At 46.3% G+C, this 22,471-nt stretch overlaps 1 protein-coding gene across 7 annotated transcripts in view; it reads left to right on the top strand.

The window, feature by feature from the left end:
- Nucleotides 1-22,471, top strand: part of LOC142579149 (uncharacterized) — a 95,466-nt gene that overhangs the window by 61,185 nt on the left and 11,810 nt on the right. For all 7 annotated transcript variants that reach the window (XM_075689081.1, XM_075689084.1, XM_075689079.1 and 4 more), the window contains exons 2-5: nt 7,194-7,494; nt 11,522-11,765; nt 14,441-14,537; nt 22,108-22,230. In XM_075689081.1, coding sequence (XP_075545196.1) covers nt 7,213-7,494; nt 11,522-11,765; nt 14,441-14,537; nt 22,108-22,230 — 746 coding nt within the window. In that variant the 5' untranslated portion in view covers nt 7,194-7,212. The remainder of the gene's footprint in view (nt 1-7,193; nt 7,495-11,521; nt 11,766-14,440; nt 14,538-22,107; nt 22,231-22,471) is intronic.

The raw sequence follows: 22,471 nt of genomic DNA, 5'->3' as shown, positions 1-22,471 counted from the left end.
GCACGGGGGCCGGCAAACGGCGTGCGGCGAGTTTCCGTGCCGGTACCGTGGACGGGCCCTCAGATTGAGAAAGGCCAAGCGACCGCTCCGAGCTGCCGAACTATGCGACTATGGGAGGAGAGAAGCGGACAACACGAACGCCGCATATCCTGGTTCCTTTCGGAGTCGGCCGGCTAATGCTACAATCAAACGTGTAAAGGCACAGAACACCTATACAAACTTAGAGAAGGGAAACTGTACCTTCCACAGTGCTACGGAAATAAGCGTAGCGGTGGCGTCGTGAACTAAAGTATGCGACCACGGGTGGCGCTGTACAACAGGAAACGGAAACGGGGTTTTGCACAGTTTACCAGGTGTTCTGTGTCTTTACTGGGTTTCTGGCTGCTGCGCCTTGATCGTGCTCCCGCGAGTTAAGTTGCTGTGTGGCAAACGTAACGCCTACATATGTATGTAGGCGCTACGTTTGCCACACAGCAACCAAACTGGCGGGAGCACGATCGAGGCGCAGCAGAATACATGTAGCACTGAGTCATATCGAGTTAAGGCACACCCTCAACTGACTTTTAAGGGCATCCCGAGCGGTTTTTCGTTTATTACGCCGCCGTTACCCCGAGTTGTGCCGCCGCGCTCCAGCTGTTGCATTTCGTGTAGGGCTACTGACAGAATGCGGTTTCCAGGTGGCACGATGGCCTCGACTGGAATAAACGCTCACGACACCAAAGATTGAGTAAGCCTGAAAATATTTTATTTGCAGTTTACAAGTACAACAAAAAGCACACGTCTACGCATCCACACAAACGCGGTTACATAGTCAAGAACATAGTCAAGAAATGGCTCATTAATAAGGGTAGCACAAACGCACAAGAAAGAAGACCTAAGCTACAAAACGTATGGTCGGCTGCTAAGTATAATAATTTCCCTGTCACCGCGTGTCACTTTTATACAGCATCTTTACAGCACTACCAGGCCGGGTAGTTTGGCGGAAAGAACGCAACAGCTTACGGCCGTCAGCTGCCTCTTCCTTACGGGTGTCATAATTATCCTAATCTCCGCATCAACGTCGTGCAAGTCCGCATACAGGCATCTGTATCTGAACCATATGTGCCAGCTTAATACATGTGTAGTGAAATTATGATAACCACTGCGTCTTATCAAACGTATTGGTTTTGCAAATGCGTATTACAGCTGACGGAACGACATACTGTAAGTGAAGCGCAAGAGAACAAGGACAAAAGGAGGATACAACACTTGAAGAAATGAAGAATTAGTAGGCGTACAGCAAACAAGCGATGACGGAGAACACACAATGATGCATCGGGTGTTCTGTGACATCGGTTTGCGTACTTACGGTGTTATGGAGATCAACGGCATAAAAACGTACCTTCAAGCGTACTCCCTCAACCTCCGCCGCATTCATTATGATAATCAACACCTAAACAAAATGAGGCACTATGTTTTGCCAAGAGTAGACCTCTTTACAGCAAGTCTACGTAATGACTCGCAGACGAAACCAGCATGCTATCGAAAATGTTTTGCCGCCGTAGTATTCGAACGCCAACGGCCAGGAAACACATCGATATCAATAGGCTGTCGGCGGTTAATCAAGTACAAAAACCTTGACGCTATGATTAAAAAGCAGCTTCAACAATCGAATTAAAAAAAATCAACTGCCTATTTGCCTGAGGTAACAAAACATCCTTAGACACCTCGATTGTTTATGTCAATGGTTTGTGTAAAGTAAAAAATTCCGCATGTTCAGCGTCCCTAGCAGAAAAAGCACAAATTAAAGTATTCGACCAAATTACAGTATCTCCACTTACGCGCTTACGCTGAAACATGCCTCGATTGATTTTTCGCCCTCTGTGGCCATTTGTTGAACTTGAGAGTGTGCGGGGCCTGGTAAAGGCCCGTCCACACGACAAGCGTCGCACGCAGTTTGCCGTTCGCAGGCCGCCGTGCGGCGTTCGCGTTGTCCACTTCTCTCCTCTTGTGTCCGTGTCTGCACGCCTTACCCCTTCTTTGCATTAAGAAAGGATTTCTATATGCCTGTAGCTCGGTCATAGTGGAGGCTGTGCTCGGTCGCTCGGCTCAGCAGGCTTCGTAATCGGCATTTCATCGCTACTCATCATATGTCACGTTTTTGTGCTAGTGTGCTATGACGTCAATATTTTCGTTCATCCTCTGTGACGTAGTAAATGCTGCGCTAGCGATGGGTCTCAACTACGAGAAGGAGTTTTAAAGACTTTTTGGAGCTGAATTAAAATTATTTTGAAATGTTTGCAGCGTCCAATACCTCGTTCTGGGTGCCCTTGCATACGGAAGCAGCCTACAACATGCTTTTTATAGCCTCAAAATTTGGTGTCCCAACCCCTTTAATATACATAGATGCAATCAAGAAATGTTTTCTTCACGAAAGGTCCCATGAGAAGATAACGCATAACATTAATAAAAAGTCCACTATAACGATTTCTGAACACAACTTATATGACCATAATTATTAGCATAAAGTAATGCGACTCCGTAACACAATAGCTTAATTACTTGTCGAAGCATGCCTTATGCCATTGGCTTCATTTATTTCCCGGCAGCAGAATAAAGGATTATAGGGTAATAAATTATCAGGCGCACAGATAAACAACCATATGAACAAATAAATCAATAAATAATAAGACACAGCAATATCTCAAAAGCGCGAAAGGACACGAAAGAACACGAAAGCAAGTAGGAATAGCTTTGATTGCATTATTGAGCAGCCGATAAAGCATATGACGAATAAAAATTAATATTGAAAATGCATAGCATAGACTATAGATAGCTTTACAAATAGCGCCACCAAGCGTCTTTGCGTATCCAAAAGGCCTCACCCTGCTTGCGCTGTTAGGTGCCCCATTTCCGTTTCTTTGTATAACTTTTAGTGTTGTTTTCCAAGCCAGGTGGTTTGCTTGAGCCTCGCCTCACTTCCCTGAAGCTTCCCTCACTGCCGCTTCGCTGCGTATTAGGGCCTGATAACTGAATTGCCAAACGGATAACTCATGTATGCTTTACTGTACAAGCTCCAGGCCCACTTCTTTCTTTTATCAAGACTTATCGCCGCGCAGCGTTCATGAAGGCGCACCCCTCGATTAGAACGACGGCGAACAATCTTTCGAATCACTCAGTTACGCCAGATGAGGAAGGCAGAACCGTGTGCGATCGCGCACGTATAATATTATATGTAGTTCAACGCAAGTCAATATATCGTGACAATGCACTTCGCATTGCGTTCTTGCTCACGGCGCTTACTGTGACAGTGAACCTCTACTAAAGCGCCTTAGTCGCTTTTACCCACAAGCCCCATGACCTGGTACCCCATTTCTATTGACCACCTACCAATTTCCTACGCAAAAACTCGCCGATTCCTAGGCGTTATTATAGACAGAGACCTTTCATGGAGCCCCCACATCTCATACTTGAAGAAGAGGCTTACTTCTATCTCCCATATACTAAAGTTTCTTGCCGGTAAAACGTGGGGCAAATCCGTGGCATCTATGCTTCAACTATACAGGACGCTCTTCCTAGGATAATTGCGATACAGCATACCAGTGCTGTCCATGCTAACAAAACTAACATCCATGTCCTACAGAGTATTCAAGGCCAAGTCCTTCGAACATGTCTGGGGCTACCTCGAAATGCTTCAACCGTGGCAACAATTGCCACCGCGAGAGACCACCCAATAATGACCTACATAGCTATCGACGCACTCCGGGCGCATGTTCGCCATATATCCAGAGTCCCTGACCACCATCTCGCTCACTTGCCTGAGAGAAGACCCAAGGCAGCGTTCTCCATATCAATTGCGGCTAACTGGCACTCTTTGTCTTTGAGGCACTCACCCGCAACAAGAACGCCATCTCCTATGTGGTGCTTGAAAAAGCCTCCTGTGTACCTTGCTGTTCCAGGAATAGTGTAGAAAGCTAGCCTGACCAGCGCGGCTCTCAAGCAGATCACATTGGAACGTTTGCATTGTTCATACGCTAACCAAATCCATGTTTACACGGATGGTTCCGTCTCTGAAAATTCTATGGGCGCCGTTCTTCTACCATCTCAATCGGTCGTCATCAAGTTTAAGACTTCGCACATAACGACATCTACAGGTTCCGAATTGGCCACTCTTCGCGCTGCTGTCGAGTACACTGAAAAAGAACCGCCCAACAAATGGGCAATATTTTGTGACTCGAAACCAGCCCTCCAGAGCTTGCAAAGTTTACGACGTGGCAATTATGAACAGCTGGTGTCACAAATCAACGAAACCTGCCATTGCACTTGTAAACGAGGACATGATATCATATTTGAGTGGCTGCCGGGACATTGTGGCATCGTTGGTAATCACCTCGCCCATGACGCTGCCCGACGTGCCCAGGCTGGCTCACCGACACTCCTTATACCTTTACCAAGAGTCGACGCTGCAAGAGAGCTTCGCAGTCTCGCTCGTACCATCACGTTAGGTTACTGGCATACACCACAGAACTCTAAGTGTCGTTTATACAGCCTCGACCCATCACTGAAACTTAAATTACCAGCGAACCTTCCACGACGTGACGCAACACTGCTGTGTCAGTTGTGGGTAGGAGTAGCATTCACCAACTCCTACAGCTATCATATTGGAATGGCGGATTCACCAATGTGCGCTAAGTGCAAGTGTGAAGAGACCATCAGTCACCTTCTGTGCCACTGTTCTCGCTTCGATAATCAACGTGAGTCTCTGCAGTGTGCCGTAAATAGAGTGAATGACAGGCCATTTACGGAAGCGAAGATGTTAGGAGCCTGGCCTCACAGTTCATTAGCCCAGAAAGCAGTTCGAGTGCTTTTTCACAACGTGAGGGCGACAGACTTGTGTGCCCGACTATAGGCGTCCTACACCTAACTCACTCACTCACTCACTCACTCACTATTCCCCTGCCCACATGTAGGGTAGCAAACTGGACTCAGTCTGGTTAACCTCCCTGCCTTTCCTTCTTCCCTTCTCTCTCTCTCCCTCTACTAAAGAGTTCTCCGAAGATTCGGAGAGGTATGCGCTAATAACGGAAGACTTCACGCACCAGTTCTGACCGATCAGGTCCCGGGACCAGGTCAAACGCGCGCTCGGCAAGGAGATCGCGCGTCTTTACCCCTGCCGTTTCGTTGGCAGTGTGAATACAACATACTCCTAGAAACAACGTAATGCATGTGACATATGTCACATGCATTACGTTGTTTATGGACGAGTATATGGACGAGGGACAAGTCGCGACAGGACAAGCGCTTGTCCTGTCCGGCCCGCGGGCCGTGTCCGATTGTTGGTAATCATTGGTGGGTGCAATGATAAAGGGCGAGCAGGGAGGGCTGCTAACTTCATGTGCGTTTCCTGGGCTGTCCTTCCGCGCCTCTAGTGTTGCAGATCGCGTAGTCTGAGACAGTGGTAATTTGAGATCGCTTACAGATGCCGTCCTGTAGTGCACTTAAATATCGGCAGATTATGATGACGACTCAAATTTGCAGAGTCGCGGTGAAACTCGCTTCTGTACGAACCGTTCGCCCCCGCTGCCGCCGCTCTTCATATGTAGTGCCAGCCTTGTGACAGCGAGCGCTGCTCGTGGTCATCCAGACAGATATTTACAGGGTTACATGGTCCGTGCATTATGTTATGTACGCTTGTTATTTTAATTAGTCAGTGAATGTTTATACTACAATTTGTATGACCGATATAACTAACGTATAGACTCCTGTAAGGGCCGCACATTTCTGTCTCGGTCTTGACGGGCCTTACAAGAACCAGGTTATTTGAACTATTTTTTTCATCTACGTGTATGAAATCCGCCGTAAACCTCCGCGATTGTCTCATCTCGCCATCTAGTAGGGACGCGCGAAAATTCGCTGTTGAGAGCGATCGGAATCAGCGCACCGAACGCGATTGCTTTTCGGTTGGAATTTAAAAAAAAATATTGGCTGTGAAGTTGGGGGTGAGGCTCATACGTGGGTGCGCCACTTGCACTGATTTATTCGGTAAAAATTGTCCGTCGTGTAAATTGTTTGATACTTCGCTGTCGCTAATACTGCTTCGCCTTTCAGGCGAAAATGCAGCCTCTTTTTTTTTTCTTCTTTCTGTGAGTCGGGAGTATAAGCGCCGCTGCGCATGACTGCTGTTGCTTCTGTTACTCGAGTAATATTGCGCAACAAAAATGCAACACGGGACGTAAGAGAAGAAGACACACTAAGCGCTCTTACGTCCGTGTCGGTTTTTGTTGCGCAATATTACTTGAGTAATGGATTACCAACTTGCCCGGAATGCTGCTCTCATATTGCTTCTGATTTCGACTGAATAAGGCTTGGCCTCATTTCAGTTACGAGTGAATTACATATATGTTTATGACCTCTGAATGCAAGTCGTGATGCTTCCATCCCTAGTAAATGTTGTAAATTATTAGAAGAGGTTTTTCTTTTTCTTCATGAGTCTTTAGCATTGCCTACTGGAAAGAGAAGCAATGAAATATAATCACAATAAAAAATATAAAATTTGTCCTGTGTATATATTTAAATATATTGTGTTTGTGCATGGTGTTCCTGACAGAAATTAAAAAAAAAAAATGTTGAAGTTGAAGATACGGATGAGGTAGCCGCCGCTGGTGCTTCTAATGCGCTTGTCCTCTTAGTGTCAGGATTTGCAGAAATAAAGCGACAGTATGAATTAAAAGCTGTGAACTGACGGGGAGGAGGGGTTAGGTTTCGGCACAGGTGAGGGAAAGGGGGCTCTGCTCCCCCCTGGAAGACTTCGGAAGGTGCTCGGGCCCCGGAGCGCCCGCATAGTTGGCGCCCATGGCGTCTGCTTCTGTTACTTCTCTTGCAACTTCTTTACCCCCCCTTTTTTTTTCATCTTGCCAGATCACAGTGCTTAAAACGAGGAACACAACGAAAAGAAAAAGAGAGATCACAGTTGGAAGTAAAGCGGTCACATCTACTTAGTTCGCTTACTTCTCTTTTCGGACGAAAAGAAAGTCACTATAGTGCACACATTATCTCAAAGTGTTGTTTCTTGGAAGGGACTAGGTTGCGGCATGTTGGTTATTCATCATAATGCATGTAACATATATATATATTAATGGCCATTGCTCTTATACGCGTGATGTATACGTTCCTGCTGACAAACGGATATCCGTTCTTGTCTTCCTCTCGTATAGGCCTGACGTGGTCGACATCATGGCTTCGACCTCGAGCAGCGCCAGGCGCATGCTGAGGCTGGCCAGCCAGCTGGCCCGGCCTGCGGTCAGTGTGAAGCCAGCGGCGGTGGTCTCGGCCCACTGCTGCTGGCCAGTGTCGGCGCCTGGAGCCATTGTTGCTCTGCGAGGTTTCAGCAGCGGGCCGCCGTGTTGCCAGATGCAGACCACCGAGCTGTACCGCGAAGAAGCGATCCTGCTGCAGAAGGCCGAGCAGAAGACCACCGTGGTCCACGAGGGACCCTACAAAGAACGGCACGTCACGGTGGGTGCCGCACGTATACGGCACGTCTCGTGGTATAGCTATGCATGTCTGCCTACCAGCCCGCGAAAGACAACGAACGCAGGAGCACAAAACGGACTCCAGGGTCGCTGAATCTAGGTTCTTAGAAGGAAAGGAAGTTGAGTAAGTTGATTGAATCTGGAATCAAAGAATGCCGTTGTGGAGAGCGTTACAGCACGCAGCAGCACAAACAATGGAATATGTGACATGGATGAAACGCAGCTTCGAGTTCAGTGCTCATGGCGTCCGTTTTGCGTTCCTTGTACCCAATGTCTTTCAACGATGACGCTATAACAGAGCCATAACTGGTGCACGTGCAAACGTGATACTGCCCTCAGCAGTGGGAAGCGACATGCTTATGGGCTGTGGTGTGCTGTAGATACCCATTATTGTACACCTTTATTTGATGAAAGTGCTCCGTGGCACTCTACGTCGTCAGTAGTGTGAAACTCTATATGCTGCCACATTTCGTCGTAACCAGATCAAGCAAACACACACTGAAATCAGAGAAAGCAAAGAGAAAATTATCTGATATTTAGTTGAAATGTAGACACAATACTTCAATGAAAGATAACGGCCTGCAATTAAAGATAACGCTCTGCCTGCTTGATACGCTCGCAACTTACAAACAACCAAGTCCCGCGGTTCCCTTAGCCCCTATACGTCTAATTTTTGTGCGTATTAGTACGCGTGCGCGCATAGTGCAATGCTCTGCTGTGAATTTCTATGTAGCACCACATTCTCTCATGCGCAGGCTCAGCCCTTTTGTTTCCCCAGATGCTTCTGTTGCTTTCTAGTCAGAACTAAATGCCTTTTATTTTCTCCTTCCACTCTACTGTTGGCCAATCACCCCTCTCCTCCTCCATAGTGGATGTGCCAATAGTGCATGTAAACCAAACCGGTGTTCGATGCAATAACCTGCTGATGTCACCCAATAATGATAGCGCCTAAGAAATCGCTGAAGTCCGCGGATTTTTTTTTATTATTTATATTCCGACTATTTATTTTTCATTGTGAAGTGAACAAGGATCACAGCGTCAACATTGTAATGTGGTTGAGTCTGCTTGAATTATTTTGTTTTTCAGTACGACAAACTGTCATACCTGTAAAACTAATATTACTGAGTCATCGGCACTGCCGTGCTGTCGTAGCAAGCGTAAGGAATGACCTCGATCCACTTTTCTCCACTTTGAGGCCACCACAACCCCGTGCAGGTGGAAGCTCGCGACGAGTGAAAAAGGGCCCTGCTAATGGTTGGCGCGTGTGCTCATAAGCTTTGCTGCTCGTTCTGCAATGGTCATATTTCTTCCATGCTATACTAACGGGAACCGTTTCAGATATTTCGTTCAGCATTGGAGAAATCGAGGGAGGGCACGTTCGTGCTCGCTTTCTTTAAAAAGTCAAGGTGAAACGCATGCGAAAAGATAAAGTGATTTATATCGTTTGTTTCTGGCTTTTGTATTGTACGAATCTTTGACGCAGAAACATGGAGGATAACGCAGAAACTTGAAGCTAACGACCGCGTGACGAGCAACGGAACATAAACTGATAGACGTAATGTTAAGAGACCACAATACGGCAGGATGAAATAAAGAGCGAACAAGGGTAGCTATTCAGTTATACTCCTTCTCATCTATAACTACACGCACTGCAGTGAACGCAACAGGGCTCGCGCCAGGCAATTAGCGTAGGCAAGCTGCTGGCTTTGAAGGCTTTCCCATCATATATATGTGGTCCTAGTGCTCCCGCGGAGCTTCTTTTCTGACTACGCCATGCCTAGGCCGATTAGAGGCGGTCAACGGGAGAGGTCTTCTGGTTGCGTGATTTGTAACCTTCCACTTCATTTATTGCGATAACAATTATATGGACACTTCCAGGCACATTTCCGCCGTCGCCCTGATGTTCCGTATAAAGACCAAGTGCGATAACGGCGTGACCGCGCTACAGTGAACTGCAGTACGAAACTACAGAACTACAATACACTGTATAGCCGTGCGCCGTATGCTGTGGGTGCGGGTGAAAGCGTGCGAGGGTGAGCCGAGGGTGGCTCGATCTGCGCGCGCAAGGGAGGGAGGAATCTTGAAAGGGGTTTGCGGTGCGCACAGGGTCTAGGTGCGCCGAGTGCTGAGGGTTTTGTGCGTGCTGTGTTCTCTCCGCTTAGTTCGCGTTGAAGCGAGAGGCAGCACGAAGGTGAATTCGCTCGCTGGTGCTGCCGCTTTTCCTCACGCCAGTGTTTTGACAGCGAGTGTGCCCGGTCATCGAGTGAGAGGTGTTCGTGTTCGCCTGTGCGCGCGCGGCGCTATGCTTGTTAATTTAATTAGTAACGGAATGTTCACAAGTTATTCAGCCGATAAAACGTTTGTCCTTACTTGGTATAAAGCCCCTCCATACACGTTTCCGCCGACCAGGTTAAGTACCGCCAACTTGCCCTCCTCCTCCACGCTCCTCTCCCACTCACCCCCTTAGCTTCTGGCGCCAAGCGGAACTTACGTAGCTGCAGCTTCCTGTTCCGAGTGGAAGTGACGTTTTGTTTTTTAGTGTTGTTTACTTTCGCGTCGCTGGAGAGGCTTTAATTGCGCCAGCTGCGGTCGAAACTGTGAATGCGATTCCATCCAAGAACCACCGCCTATTGTAACCGGCGATCTGCTTGTGTTCGCTGCTTCACGTCAACCTGCGACCGGTTGTGGCACGAGCGACAACGTACAGTGGAATGTAGTGCCTGGGCGCTTGGAGACCACTGCTGTTTTTCGTGCATTTGGAAAACAGTGACCGCGAACTACTACTTCAGCGGAATACAACAGCTTGTCCCCTTTGCATTCTTCTTATGGTGACTGCCACAGCTCAGCTAAGCACGCGCGGGCGTCTCACCATCGTCTAACAGCAGTCAAAGCGGAAATTCCCGCAGCGCAACTCCAGAAAGCGGAAACGCCGGAACCGGAAATTTTTAAACCGGAAATGCCGGAACCGGGAATACCGGAACCGGATTTGGTGTGAGGGGAAAAGGCGGCGCACAACAAGGGTTGTCGCTACTTAGGAAAGCGGCGGTGGCGCGTGGATGCAGGGGCTTTAACTTGGTATATCTGCCTAATAATTCGCTATCGCAATCGATCCGTCGCCTTTCGGGCGAAACTGCAACTTTTTTACATTCTTATAATCATGTGGCGCGCCGCCTAGTGACTGATCCCAGCGATAACTGTGGCGCGACGGCGTGCAAGTCATGCCTGCAGGAGCCAATGGCGAATTGCTAAAGAACAAATGAAATGGAACGTTAGAAAATACGACCTATATACCCATAGCTTTTGCTGCGCAGCCCGATCCACGGAGATGGTGAGATGGAGTAGTACTGAGATTAAGATAAAGAATGCAAGTTGTGCAAGCCACCTATAATGTGTATAGCGCAGATAGACGTTGGTTTATTGCTATAACAGAATCGGTGCCATCAGAATGTATACAAACAGAGCCGATAACAAGAAAATGAGGCAAGGAGAAAATTTGCAGACGAATAGGATGGAGTCGGCTGTCGTGAGAGTTGGTGTGATCCTAAGTTGGACAAGTTTTTACGAATGCATGTTCACCTTAATGGCGCAGGGAAGACGTACGATGACAGGAGAGAATACGACACAAAAAATGCTAACTTCAAACTAGTTTTAAGTGCAAGCTAAAGTTGAGTTTGAAGTTAGCGTCTGCCTCGCCCGAATCTTTTGTCTTCGTCTTCGTTGCGCATTAAGGATAACAAGCACAAGAACGGTGTTATTGGAGGTTGATCGGTAGAGACTTTCTTCCGGGAATGATGATGATGATGATGAATTGTTTGTTTTAAATAATGCATGATCATAATGAAAAAGGATCACCTCCATAATAATACTATAGTGCTTGCTAAAGGTGTTTGTGTGGGAGGGAATGCTATGGAAATAGGAAGGGGCACCTTTAGAATGTAAGCGGGCACTGTGCGCCCCTCTCAGGGAGGGGGACCTGCTAGACAACAGCATTTGGACTGGATTGCATGCAGGTACACACGTGCGCCGAACTATTCCGCGAGTGGAAGCGCAGTCGGCCCGGCTACAAGTACGTCAACGAGGCAGGCGTCAGCGTTCCGCTCACCTACATCCACACTGGTCTGGACCGCCAGGCAGCTCCCGATGCGCCTGTCGTGTTCGCGGTGCACGGGGCGCCTGGCACGTATCGGGAGTTTGACTCCCTGACGCCCGTGCTTGACGCACAGGGCGCGTCGGTCATCGTGCCCACCTTGCCAGGTACGATGGCAATGCCAGTTGAGACTCTATAGAGACTGGTTCGCGTACAAGAGGGAGGTTTTCATGCAATATTTTGGCACTGGACCAGAAGGTGTTACTGGCGCTCCTGATTGTCTGACGAGAGCTACGGTGTGTGCTCCAGTGCTACATTATTATGAAGTACAGCATGTGGGTGTCTTTATAAAGCATTATCTCGCCAATCTACAGAATGTATATGTATGTACATGTATCCACAAGGTAACAGGGTGCCTATCGATAAGTTCCGTATATACTCCTTAGGTCAAAGGCTGACTGTGACAGCCTATACGCATATCAACAAGGTATGCAGCGTTCTCGTTTTTTCTTTCACTCAAAAAATTAGTCTTTCTTTTTTCGTTTAATATATACCGTTCTAAGGGAACCTTAGTCAGTTTCTTTCAGTGGATAATTTGCAGCGTCGAGCATACGATGTTTTTTTTTTTTTTGTGTGTGTGTGTGTGAATATCTGGTTCACGTATTTTGTTGACGCTGCAATGTGCTGCATGACTGCAAACCTTGCTCTGCCAAGCGGCGATGAGACTACGCAGTAAATAAGAGTGAATGCATTAGATATTCAAGCACAAATAGAGTGAAACATTATTCTATGGAACTCCAACGAATAATTAAAAAATGACTATGTAGACACGCCACCGCATGAGATGCAGTTACCCAGTTCAGTTCATCCACCGCAATGGCCGCAGCCAAGGCTCCCCCTAGCACCAGTGCTCTCGTTTTCTTGCAGCTACAGGCAAAACTGGCGAATAACAAGAGAAAGAAAAGCCACAGTTTCGCCCGAAAGGTGAAGCCGCGATTGCAATAGCAAATTAGCAGACAGCCATAATTATTAAGGATAGTAGTTTTGTCTGTCGTATAAACTATAAACACTTGCTTACTAACTAAATTAACAAGCATGGTGTCAGCGCGCGCAGGCAAACATGCACACATCACTGTCGATGACCGCGGACACTTGCTGTCAAAACGCTGGCATGATATGTGCGGCAGCAGCAGCGAGCGAAGTGACCTTTGTGCTGTATATCACTTCAACGCAAACCGAGCGTCGAGGACACAGCACACGCAAAGCTACGAGCGGTCGGCCAACGTAGACTCTGCCCCCAAAGCAGATCGTTTTCAAGATAGACTGCGCGAGCCCACCATATACGAAGTTACTGTCGTAATACAATGCCTCCCGCCTCCCCTCCCTCTGGTTCCTTGAGCGCGACGGAAGACGGCGCGCTTCCTCTCACTTTCTTTTCTCGCGCGCAAGGTTGAGCCGCTATCGTCGGCTCGCCCTCGCACGATTTCGCTCGCACATACAACATGCGGCGCGCGGCCAAGGTGTTCTCGCCCTTGCACCGACAGCAGTGTGCCTGGAGTGTCCATATAATTGCTATCGCAATAAAATGTAGTGACTGGCTGACGGGGACTGATGGGTGCGTGAGTTCGCTGTCGCCAGGTTCCTTGCAACGAAACGAACGCATCTTCGCAGCAATGCGCTGGTCGCTGTCTTAGTTCTCTGAAAATGTTGCTTTAAGTGGCACTCCCGAAAACTGCAGTTTGTCAGATCTGCTACATGATAACCGCGGTTGTTGCACAGATCGAGGCATCGCGGTTCCCGAGCGAGCACTTGGACTCGAAAACTACTGCTTAATCATTCGGAACAGTAACCGCTTGTATCGGTTCCTTCTCCCCGTAGACTCCAAAAAGTGTTATTAGCCGTGCAACTTTGATGAGCAAAACGAGAACAAGGTGAAAGCAGGAGCCAACGTTTTGCCAAGTGGACAACGAGAACAAGGTGAAAGGAGGAGCTAACGTTTCGACAAGTGGACAACGAGAACAAGGTGAAAGCGGGAGCCAACGTTTCGACAAGTAGACTTGTGTACAAGCCCACTTGTGGAAACGCTGGCTCCTGCTTTCACCTTGTTCTCGTTTTGCTCATCGTCTTGAACTTCCATTTCCCGCCTTTCCCTTGTTTTCCCTAGCCGTGCAACAGAAATGTATATTTGACAATTTTTAATGGTGGATTCTCGAACCGAATATGAATCGGATAGCTAAGAGTATTCGATTGGTGTTAGAAATTTCAAATATTCACACACCCCTAATAAGGACAACAAGAGGTACTCCAAGAATGTCTTTACACTTTTTAATAACTATGGTTTTTTAGGGTTTCTGTTGGATTTGTATAAGCAGGCAGTCAAAGTTGCCTGTGAGAAGTCTCAATGTTTACTGTGAGGGTGTAATGTTTGAAACATCGCTCGTGCTGTACTCCATGTGATGGACACGCAGAAGTAATAATAATAATAATAATAATAATAATAATAATAATAATAATAATAATAATAATAATAATAATAATACCAAGGTCTCGTTCACCTAGTCAAACAGTGCCTGGCTGCAACTTTTATTTTTTAACTTTCTTTTTACATCGTGCCTGTGACTGGCACAATCTAACGTCTCCTACCCACACATTTAATGAAGAGTGAGAGAGAGATTTAGCGACGAGAAATTTACGAATAGTAACACATTAACGAAGTACATGCTGAGCTTGATTTAAAACCAGAAACGTCACTGCAAAAAAATAACTTTCAGTGAAAGCGGCTGCATCGTGCACGATGTCCCACGATGTGTTTCCATATATTGTTTCACCCTGTCTATTCCAGATTTGAATTTCAGCATGAAAACGCAGAGCTTCTGGCACTCGGTGGAAGAGCGGACGGACCTCCTCAAGAAGTTCCTCAAGGCCATCAATGTTCGAGAGTAAGCACGACTGACTCATACATTTGATCGGGAAAATGCTATGCTGAAGCTGGGTAAACCTCAGCAGGCCTTCTTTCCCCAACCTTCCCCTTTTTATGCACTTATTTTGCCCCCTGTTACTGCAGATGGAATGCTTCGATGTCAGAACACCCAAACCCCAATATCTAGAGACTTTTATCAGGTTTTATGCCTCTAAGAAACCTAAAGTACAGTTAATGGAATTGGAGTTTTAAAAGCAAGTGCGGTATTCCGGTATACACAATGCATAATGCTGGGTTACCGGTAAAGCGATTTCTTTAATTACTGGATGTTGGTAGTGACATCTTGTTGCGCTTCGTATATACCACAATGCCCAATTATAGACGCGTTTTCGTGGTTCAAGAATGTTCTTGTCGGAAATAAATCAGTGACGTTTCACTTTGTGAATGCAAGTTACGCGCAATGGTATGGGTGCTGTTCCCTTTTTTGTGCGTTGACCCGCACTGTCGCAAGTCTCCTAGCATGTTCTTCGGGAGTCTTCTTGCCATGCCTAGCCAGCGCCTTTTGCCGGTCTTGTTCACCTCGTGCTCAACGCTTGCCGACGACTGTGGGGTTGGTCGACTTGTGCTCGGTCTGTCGTCGCTTGCGTTGCTGCTCCGTCCTTCTCGCTTAGTGCTCGGCCTCTCGATCGCCAGACGAACCCAGTACATCCGTAGCCCACAGAGAGCCCATAGCAACTGCCAGAAAAGGCGAACCCAGCGCGCCTCCACCTACACCCCTCCTCCGCAACGCTCTGCCTTTTTTGTGTGTGCCCGCACGCTCCTCCTCTACCTACAGGCGCCCTCCTCATCCGGCGTGCTATTCCCTCTTACCCTCTCGCTGATTTCACAGACGGGGCATGTACACTTGCACGTAAAAAATAAAATTCAATGTGTTTACGATTACGCTGCTGCCGACAATTTACATCAGCAGCGAAGTAAATACACTTGATTACTGCAATAACAGCTCTGTCTGGTTAAGCACTGCTCCACCAACTCGGCTGCTCACGTTTACGCCTTCGGTAACTTGGTAATCCGCAAACGCCATCCCCAGTAAAAAAAACAATTGGACCCAATTGGAAAATTTCCACTTGTTTCCAATTGGTTCCATTTGTGTATTAGTACCCAATTGGGCCACTTGGAACAATTGGGCCAATTGGTTGTATACCATTTGGATCAAATGGTGCAGTCGGCATAGAACCAATTGGTTGTTGCCAATTGGGTCACATGGTGCAGTTGGCATAGAACCAATTGGGCTAATTGGCATGGAACCAAATGGTCCAAATGGAGCTGCTCGACGGGTCAAATGGTTTTGACTGTGCACAGCCTGCGCTGTGTGAATCTGGCAAACTAGCACAGCAATAAGGAACCACATCGTTACATGTGGCTCGGCAAGTTGGTTCATATACATTGTGATCTAATATGATGCAAAACAATATGAACAGCACAAAAAGCGAATCTCCTCAATAATGCTCTTTTCCATGCTTTTCTTGCTTCACAACATATCACACAACAAGAGCCACTACTTCCTTAAGATGATAACTACATGTGACAATGAGGCAACACGTGAAAAGTAGGATTTAAAGCTTTATTACTAAGAAAAATGCAATGCGGGATACTGTTCATGGTCCCCGGTCTAGTTGCGCCACAACCTGCAGAAATGGATAAAAAAGAAAGACAGCATTGTGTATGGAATCCTGAAAAACCTGTCGCCCTCAAAAGCTGGCAAGACAGGCAAGCTGATATTGGATAAAAAGGCACCTCAACCTTAATATTCAGCAATCCTACCAGGCTTAAGAGGGTCACAATTTACGGTTTATGTAGCTAAGGTTCAAGCAGCAAATGCAAGAAAATTGTTCTAATCAGTATACCTTTTCGCTGTTCTGTCAATGTCAGCAATGTTCTCCCCCACGTAGTGATTCATACGTTTCACCAGTGCTGTCACGACGCTCTCGGGGAAACCTTGCTTTTAAATAAACGCTCATGCAATACACTTGAAACCTTTTTGTCAAAATTAGTTCAGTGCATCATGCACATTTGCTACATTACACAAAAGCGTATACATATGTGTGCAATCATTTAACTCAAACGAGTGTGCGTGACCCGTGCACTCGTGTAGTGCAGTAATGCAAAATAATTACAAGAGCTTTGGAAACGCGGAAACTTACCTCCGATCTGCAAAATTCTGGCAAGGTAGTGGGCACACGTGCCGGCCGCGTCCGTCCACTTCACCATATAAAAAGCCGCCGAAAAGTCGTCGTCAGGCTTGAAGTTCTTTATGTCTGTCACTGGCACAATTGCCAAATGTTTGTCGATTTCGTACTGCACGTACGCGTGGGTGATGATAGTGCTGTCAGACGGTCGCACGAAGCACGTAAGGCGAACAGGACAAAGCACAGAATGCAGTGCAGCACGCATGCACGACTGTCAGCGACTGTTTTTGTTGCTGCCGTGGTTGCTGCACACACGAGCGCATGTTGCTAATGTTGATGTCGATTATGCTGTCCCGTTCGGACGCCAGGGAAAAATGACGCTGAGAGAAAATTTATTTCCAAGAATTATTTCATAGATATGAAATATAAAATTTCAGCAATATTGCTAAATTACAAATTGTTTTATGCCTAAAAATTGTTTGAGTCGTGTGTTTAAGAAACACATAAAACAGTGCAAGTTTTTTTTTTGTTTTTTTTTTTACTGTTTAACATGATCAATAGACCGACCACTTCTTTTTTTACGGTCGTTCCACATTTACAATTGCCCTCCAAATGCCAAATAGTGTATTCCAATCTCACGAATCCAATCTCGAATCTCGCGTCCAAATCTCAAAAGAGAAATCTCAAAAGGAAAAGAGAAATCTGCAAATTTTGTACACAAGAGACATTAACATTTTCTCACTTAAATTTTGTCCAAATGGTTTTGATAACTCCATTTGGACCAGGTGGCAATTCAGATTTACCCAAATGGTCCTGCTGGAGACTCCATCTGGCCCAATTGGAAGTGAGGGTTTCCATGTGAACCAATTGGCCGTTCTAACTGGTCCAAATGGTCCTGTTGGTGATAACACTTGGTCCAATTGGAAATTGCCGTTTCCAGTAGGACCCATTGATATTTCCAAATGGTTTCAATTGTTTTTTTCGACTGGGATTGTGCATACCGGAATACCAGAAACGCTAAACCAATCTATTAGAGAATAGAGACTTTTAGCGTGTCCGGTATTCCGGCAAGTGCGGGTGGTTTGCCGGTTTAGCGGGGGCGTAAACGTGAGCGGCCAGATTGGTGGCGCCAGCTGGCGGCGCAAAGCCCAACCACACAAACACAAAGCTAATTACTATATTCTGCTTAGCTGCTGGTGTAAATTTTCGACAGTGGCGTAATCGTGTTCACAATTACGCTGCTGCCAAAATTCGCACGAGTAGCGAAGCAGGATATAGTGGGTTACTGCAGTTTTAGCTCTGTGTTTGTCTGGTTGAACTCTATGCTACCAGGCGGCTGCACCGCTCTGGCCGCTCACGTTTACGCCCCCGCAAATCCGGCAATCCGCCCAAACCGCTCCTGTTTACCGGAATAGCAGACAAGCTAAAAGTCTCTAATAGAGACCTTTAGCGTGTCCGCTATTCCGGCAAAGCGGGGCGGTTTGGGAGGATTACCGGATAGTCGGGGGCGTAAACGTGAGCGGCCAGATTTGTGGCGCCAGCTGGTGGTGCAAAGCTCAACCACCTAAACACAGAGCCAGTTACTATATTCTTCTTAGCTGGGGTGTAAGTTTTTGACAGCAGCGTAATCGTAAACACAATTACACCGCTGCCGAAAATTTGCACCAGCAACGAAGCAGAATAAAGTAGGTGAGTGCAATTTTATCTCTGTGTTTGTCTGATTGAGCTCTACAACGGCAGGCGGCTGCACCGCTCCGGCCGCTCGTGTTTACGCCACCAACCATCCGATAATCCGCCCAAACCGCCCCGGTTTGCCGGAATAGCGGCCACACTAAAAATTTCTAATAGAGAGGTTTAGCTTGTCCAGTATCCCGGTAAAACGCAGACGGCGTTGGGGCATTGGGGCGGAGGCATAAACGTGAGCGGTCTGCATGGTGCAGCCACTTGGTGGCGCAGTTCTCAAACTGACAGAAGCACTAATATTGCATTAATCGAGCGTATTCTTCTTCAGTGCTGGCGTAAATTTTCGGCATTGGTGTAATCGTGTAGCTGCCAAAATTCACACCCGCAACAAAGTAAAATACACTTGGTTTCTGCAATATTAACTGTTTCTGTCTCTTTGAGCACTGCGCCACCAGGTGGCTGCACCACGCAGACCGCTCATGTTTGCACCTCCGCCCCAACGAGTGCATTTTGCCGGAACACCGCGGACAAGCTAAACCTCTCTAATTTTTTATTTATTTTTATTTAGAAATACTGTCAACCCTCAGTTGAGGGTCATAACAGGGAGGGATGTTACATATACGTTCGTACAAGACAGCCAGATACAAAAGAAATATGCACATGCACTACAGTGTCCTACGGATACAATACAAGATACGATATACAGACTATAAGACATGTATTCAAATGTTCAACCAGCTGCGCATGCATACAAACCGAAAAAAAGGAAAAAGAGAAAAAAGGAAAGAAAAACACTTTACAATATCCACGTGGTACAGTTTTAGTAAAGAACCTTGATTGCATTTGTAAACAATGCAGTATCAGAACTGCGAACAATTTCTGCAGGCAGCTTGTTCCACAGCTCTATTGACTGTGGGAAGAACGAACAACGAAAGGCATTGGTTCGGGACAAGTACGGTTGAATAGCTGCACTATGATTTAAGCGGGAGCTCAGTCTGCCTGGAGGTTTCAAATACAAATCTTTATTAATTTTTGGTTCGCCGTGAATTATTTGAAATAACGTTTTTACTCTCTGCTTCTTGCACCTATGTTCCAATAATTCAAGACCGCAAGACTTTAACATCGCCGCAACTGAGTCTGTCCTTCTATATTTCGAACAAATATAGCGCGCCGCTCGGCGTTGCACCTTCTCTATTTTGGCCCACAATACCTTTTGATGGGGCGCCCATGCTACTAACACATATTCTAGGGATGGTCGAATAAGAGACTTGTAAGCCAGCAGTTTAACATCTTTTGTTGCCCTCCCCAGTTTTGCTCTTAAAAAACCCAATTTCTTCGGTGCCGCAGAGCACACTCTTTCTACTTGATTGTGCCATTTTAAATCATGCGAAATAGAGACACCAAGATACTTGAAACAAGGAACATTAACTAGATTGTAGCCTTGAATATCGTACTGAAAAGCAACAATATTCTTTTTTGCAGTGATATGCGTGTATGTGGTCTTATCAAAATTAATTCGCATTTCCCACTTGTCACACCAACTCCCAAACGCCTGAAGGTTTCGGTTGAGCTTAATTTGATCCTCTAAACAAGATACCGACGCAAAAATCAAGCAGTCATCTGCAAAGAGTTTTATCTTAGCAGAACTATCTAAAGCGGTTGCTACGTCATTGATGTAAAGCAGAAAAAGTGTTGGTCCTAACACGGACTCCTGTGGTACTCCCGAGTATACATCTACAAAACCAGACTCGGAAGTATCAACGCGAACTGCCTGCTTGCGGTTAGTTAAATAATCTTCAATCCATTTTATAACGTCGCCATTTATACCTGCTTTGTACAGTTTAAAAAGTAATTTACGGTGGGGAACCTTATCAAAGGCTTTGGCGAAATCAACGCATATAACATCCATTTGTTCACGGTTGTCCATAGCTTTGGAAAAATCGTGTAATGTCTCAATGAGCTGTGTCACTGTCGAAAGTCCCCGTCGGAACCCATGCTGGCATGCGCAAAGGAGGCCATTTGATTCTAGGAAGATAATTATATGCTTTGCTATGACGTGTTCCATAACCTTGCAGCAAACTGACGTAAGGGATACAGGACGGTAGTTATTCATTAGAGTACGATTGCCACTTTTAAATATGGGGATAACTACAGCACAACGCCAGTCCTGTGGCACGGAATGGGTGCTTAGTGATTTCTGAAAAATAATTACCATATAAAATGATATCCACTCAGCATACCTTTTCAAGAAGCCAGAAGGTATTCCGTCTGGCCCAGAAGCCTTCTTGTCATCTAACTGTAGCAACTGCTGGAATACGCCCCTCTGAGTAAAGTTGATAGCGTCCATGGAACTTTCGCTGAAAGATGCCCCATCATCTACTGGAAATGGTCGATCACTGCGCGTGAATACTGATTGGAAATATTTATTTAATCCCTCAGCGATAACACCTTTTTCTTCTACTAGAACATTTCCTACCGTCATTTGCTTTATTTCTTCCTTTCTGCGGTCTAAATAATGCCAAAATTTTTCTGGGGAAGTCTTAAGAAAATCACTTAGATTGCGATTAAAAAATGTTTGCTTCGAACTGATTAACAAAGTCTTTATTCTCTGACGTACTGCGTGTATTTCCCTAGGATCTGCTTTTCCCTTGCGCAGCCTTTTTAATTTCCGTTTCGCGTGAACAATATCCCTAGTTATCCATGGGTTACTCCGCTTCGTTTTCTTGAGTCGGGTCGGAACAAACTGATCTATGCAGATTTTTTACTTTAATTTTAGTGCATCCGGTATTCTGGCAAGCGCGGGCAGTTTGCCGGTTGAGCGGGGGCGTAACCGTGAGCGGCCAGAGTGGTGGCGCCAGCTGGTGGTGCAAAGCTCAACCACACAAACACAAAGCTAACTACTGTATTCTGCTTAGCTGCTGGTGTAAATTTTCGACAGCGGCGTAATCGTGTTCACAATTACGCCGCTGCCGAGAAAATTTGCACCAGCAGCAAAGCAGGATGTTTTGGGTTGCTGCAGTGTTAGCTCTGTGTTTGCCTGGTTGAACTCTACGCCACCAGGTGGCTGCACTGTTCCGGCCGCTCACGTTTACGCCCCCGCAAACCCGGCAATCCGCCCAAACAGTCCCCCGTTTGCCGGAATAGCGGACAGGCTAAAAGTCTTTATTGTCTATCTTGTGTTGCATATGGGTGTTCTCGTCGTAGGAAAATAGGCACTGTGTGTTAATAATTATGTTCCTACCGACAATATTATTGGTCATTGCAATGTTGCAATTCAATACTCGGCGTCCTCTGATTAAGCTACATATCATGAGATGGCCAACGCAGTTGCTCACATTTCCATTTAGGCGGCATTCAGTAAATAGTAGCACTTACACTGACAGGATAGAACTCTCTATTTTACAGTTATCCCACACTCCTAAGAGAAACAGGTTACAGGCAGGCTTGTTTAGTGCACACGAGCACTTCCCTCTTGCAGGATATAAACACCTTAGCGTACGCAAGAGTGCAGGCACAGAACCAAGGCATGGCTTGGAGCCCTTTTGCATGCAGGACCATTAGCATCTGAAAAATTCTTGGTATGCTGTTTCTAGAATTCCATGCTGCAGTAAAAATATCCATTTCGGAATTTTTTGTGCTCCAATCATAGGTTTTCTTCATGCGCACTGTTGCGCATGTCTAAATTACAAGCTGTCGTCCATTTCTTTTATGTTTCAGGATCGACATGATGGTTGCACACAGTAGCTCCATGTATCCAATGCTCTGGCTGGCGTTACGAGAGCCGGAAATCAAGATTAAATCACTAGTGTTCATCGCCCCTTCTGGCTGCCGGAGAATCACGTAAGTCTCGTCTTTACAGGGTTTATATAAGTACGTATGATGTCTCGAGGTCTCTTTCAGAAATTGGCAATGCAGAGGATCCTTCACAGCTGTTTCTCTTGTTACAACTGAAAGGAAATTAACAAAAAACGTTTGGTTGCTCCCGCTGGGCCTGGAGGCCGCGAACTGAAGGCCGATGTACGCATGACAACACATGTCCGATTTCTTTATATATATTTTTTTTTGTTGTATGTTAGTGACG

The sequence above is a fragment of the Dermacentor variabilis genome, chromosome 4, assembly GCF_050947875.1.
Source record: "Dermacentor variabilis isolate Ectoservices chromosome 4, ASM5094787v1, whole genome shotgun sequence".
Taxonomy (NCBI): Eukaryota; Metazoa; Arthropoda; class Arachnida; order Ixodida; family Ixodidae; genus Dermacentor; species Dermacentor variabilis.
The sequence above is the reverse complement of the archived record's forward strand: the minus strand, read 5'-3'. Positions and strand labels throughout refer to the sequence as shown.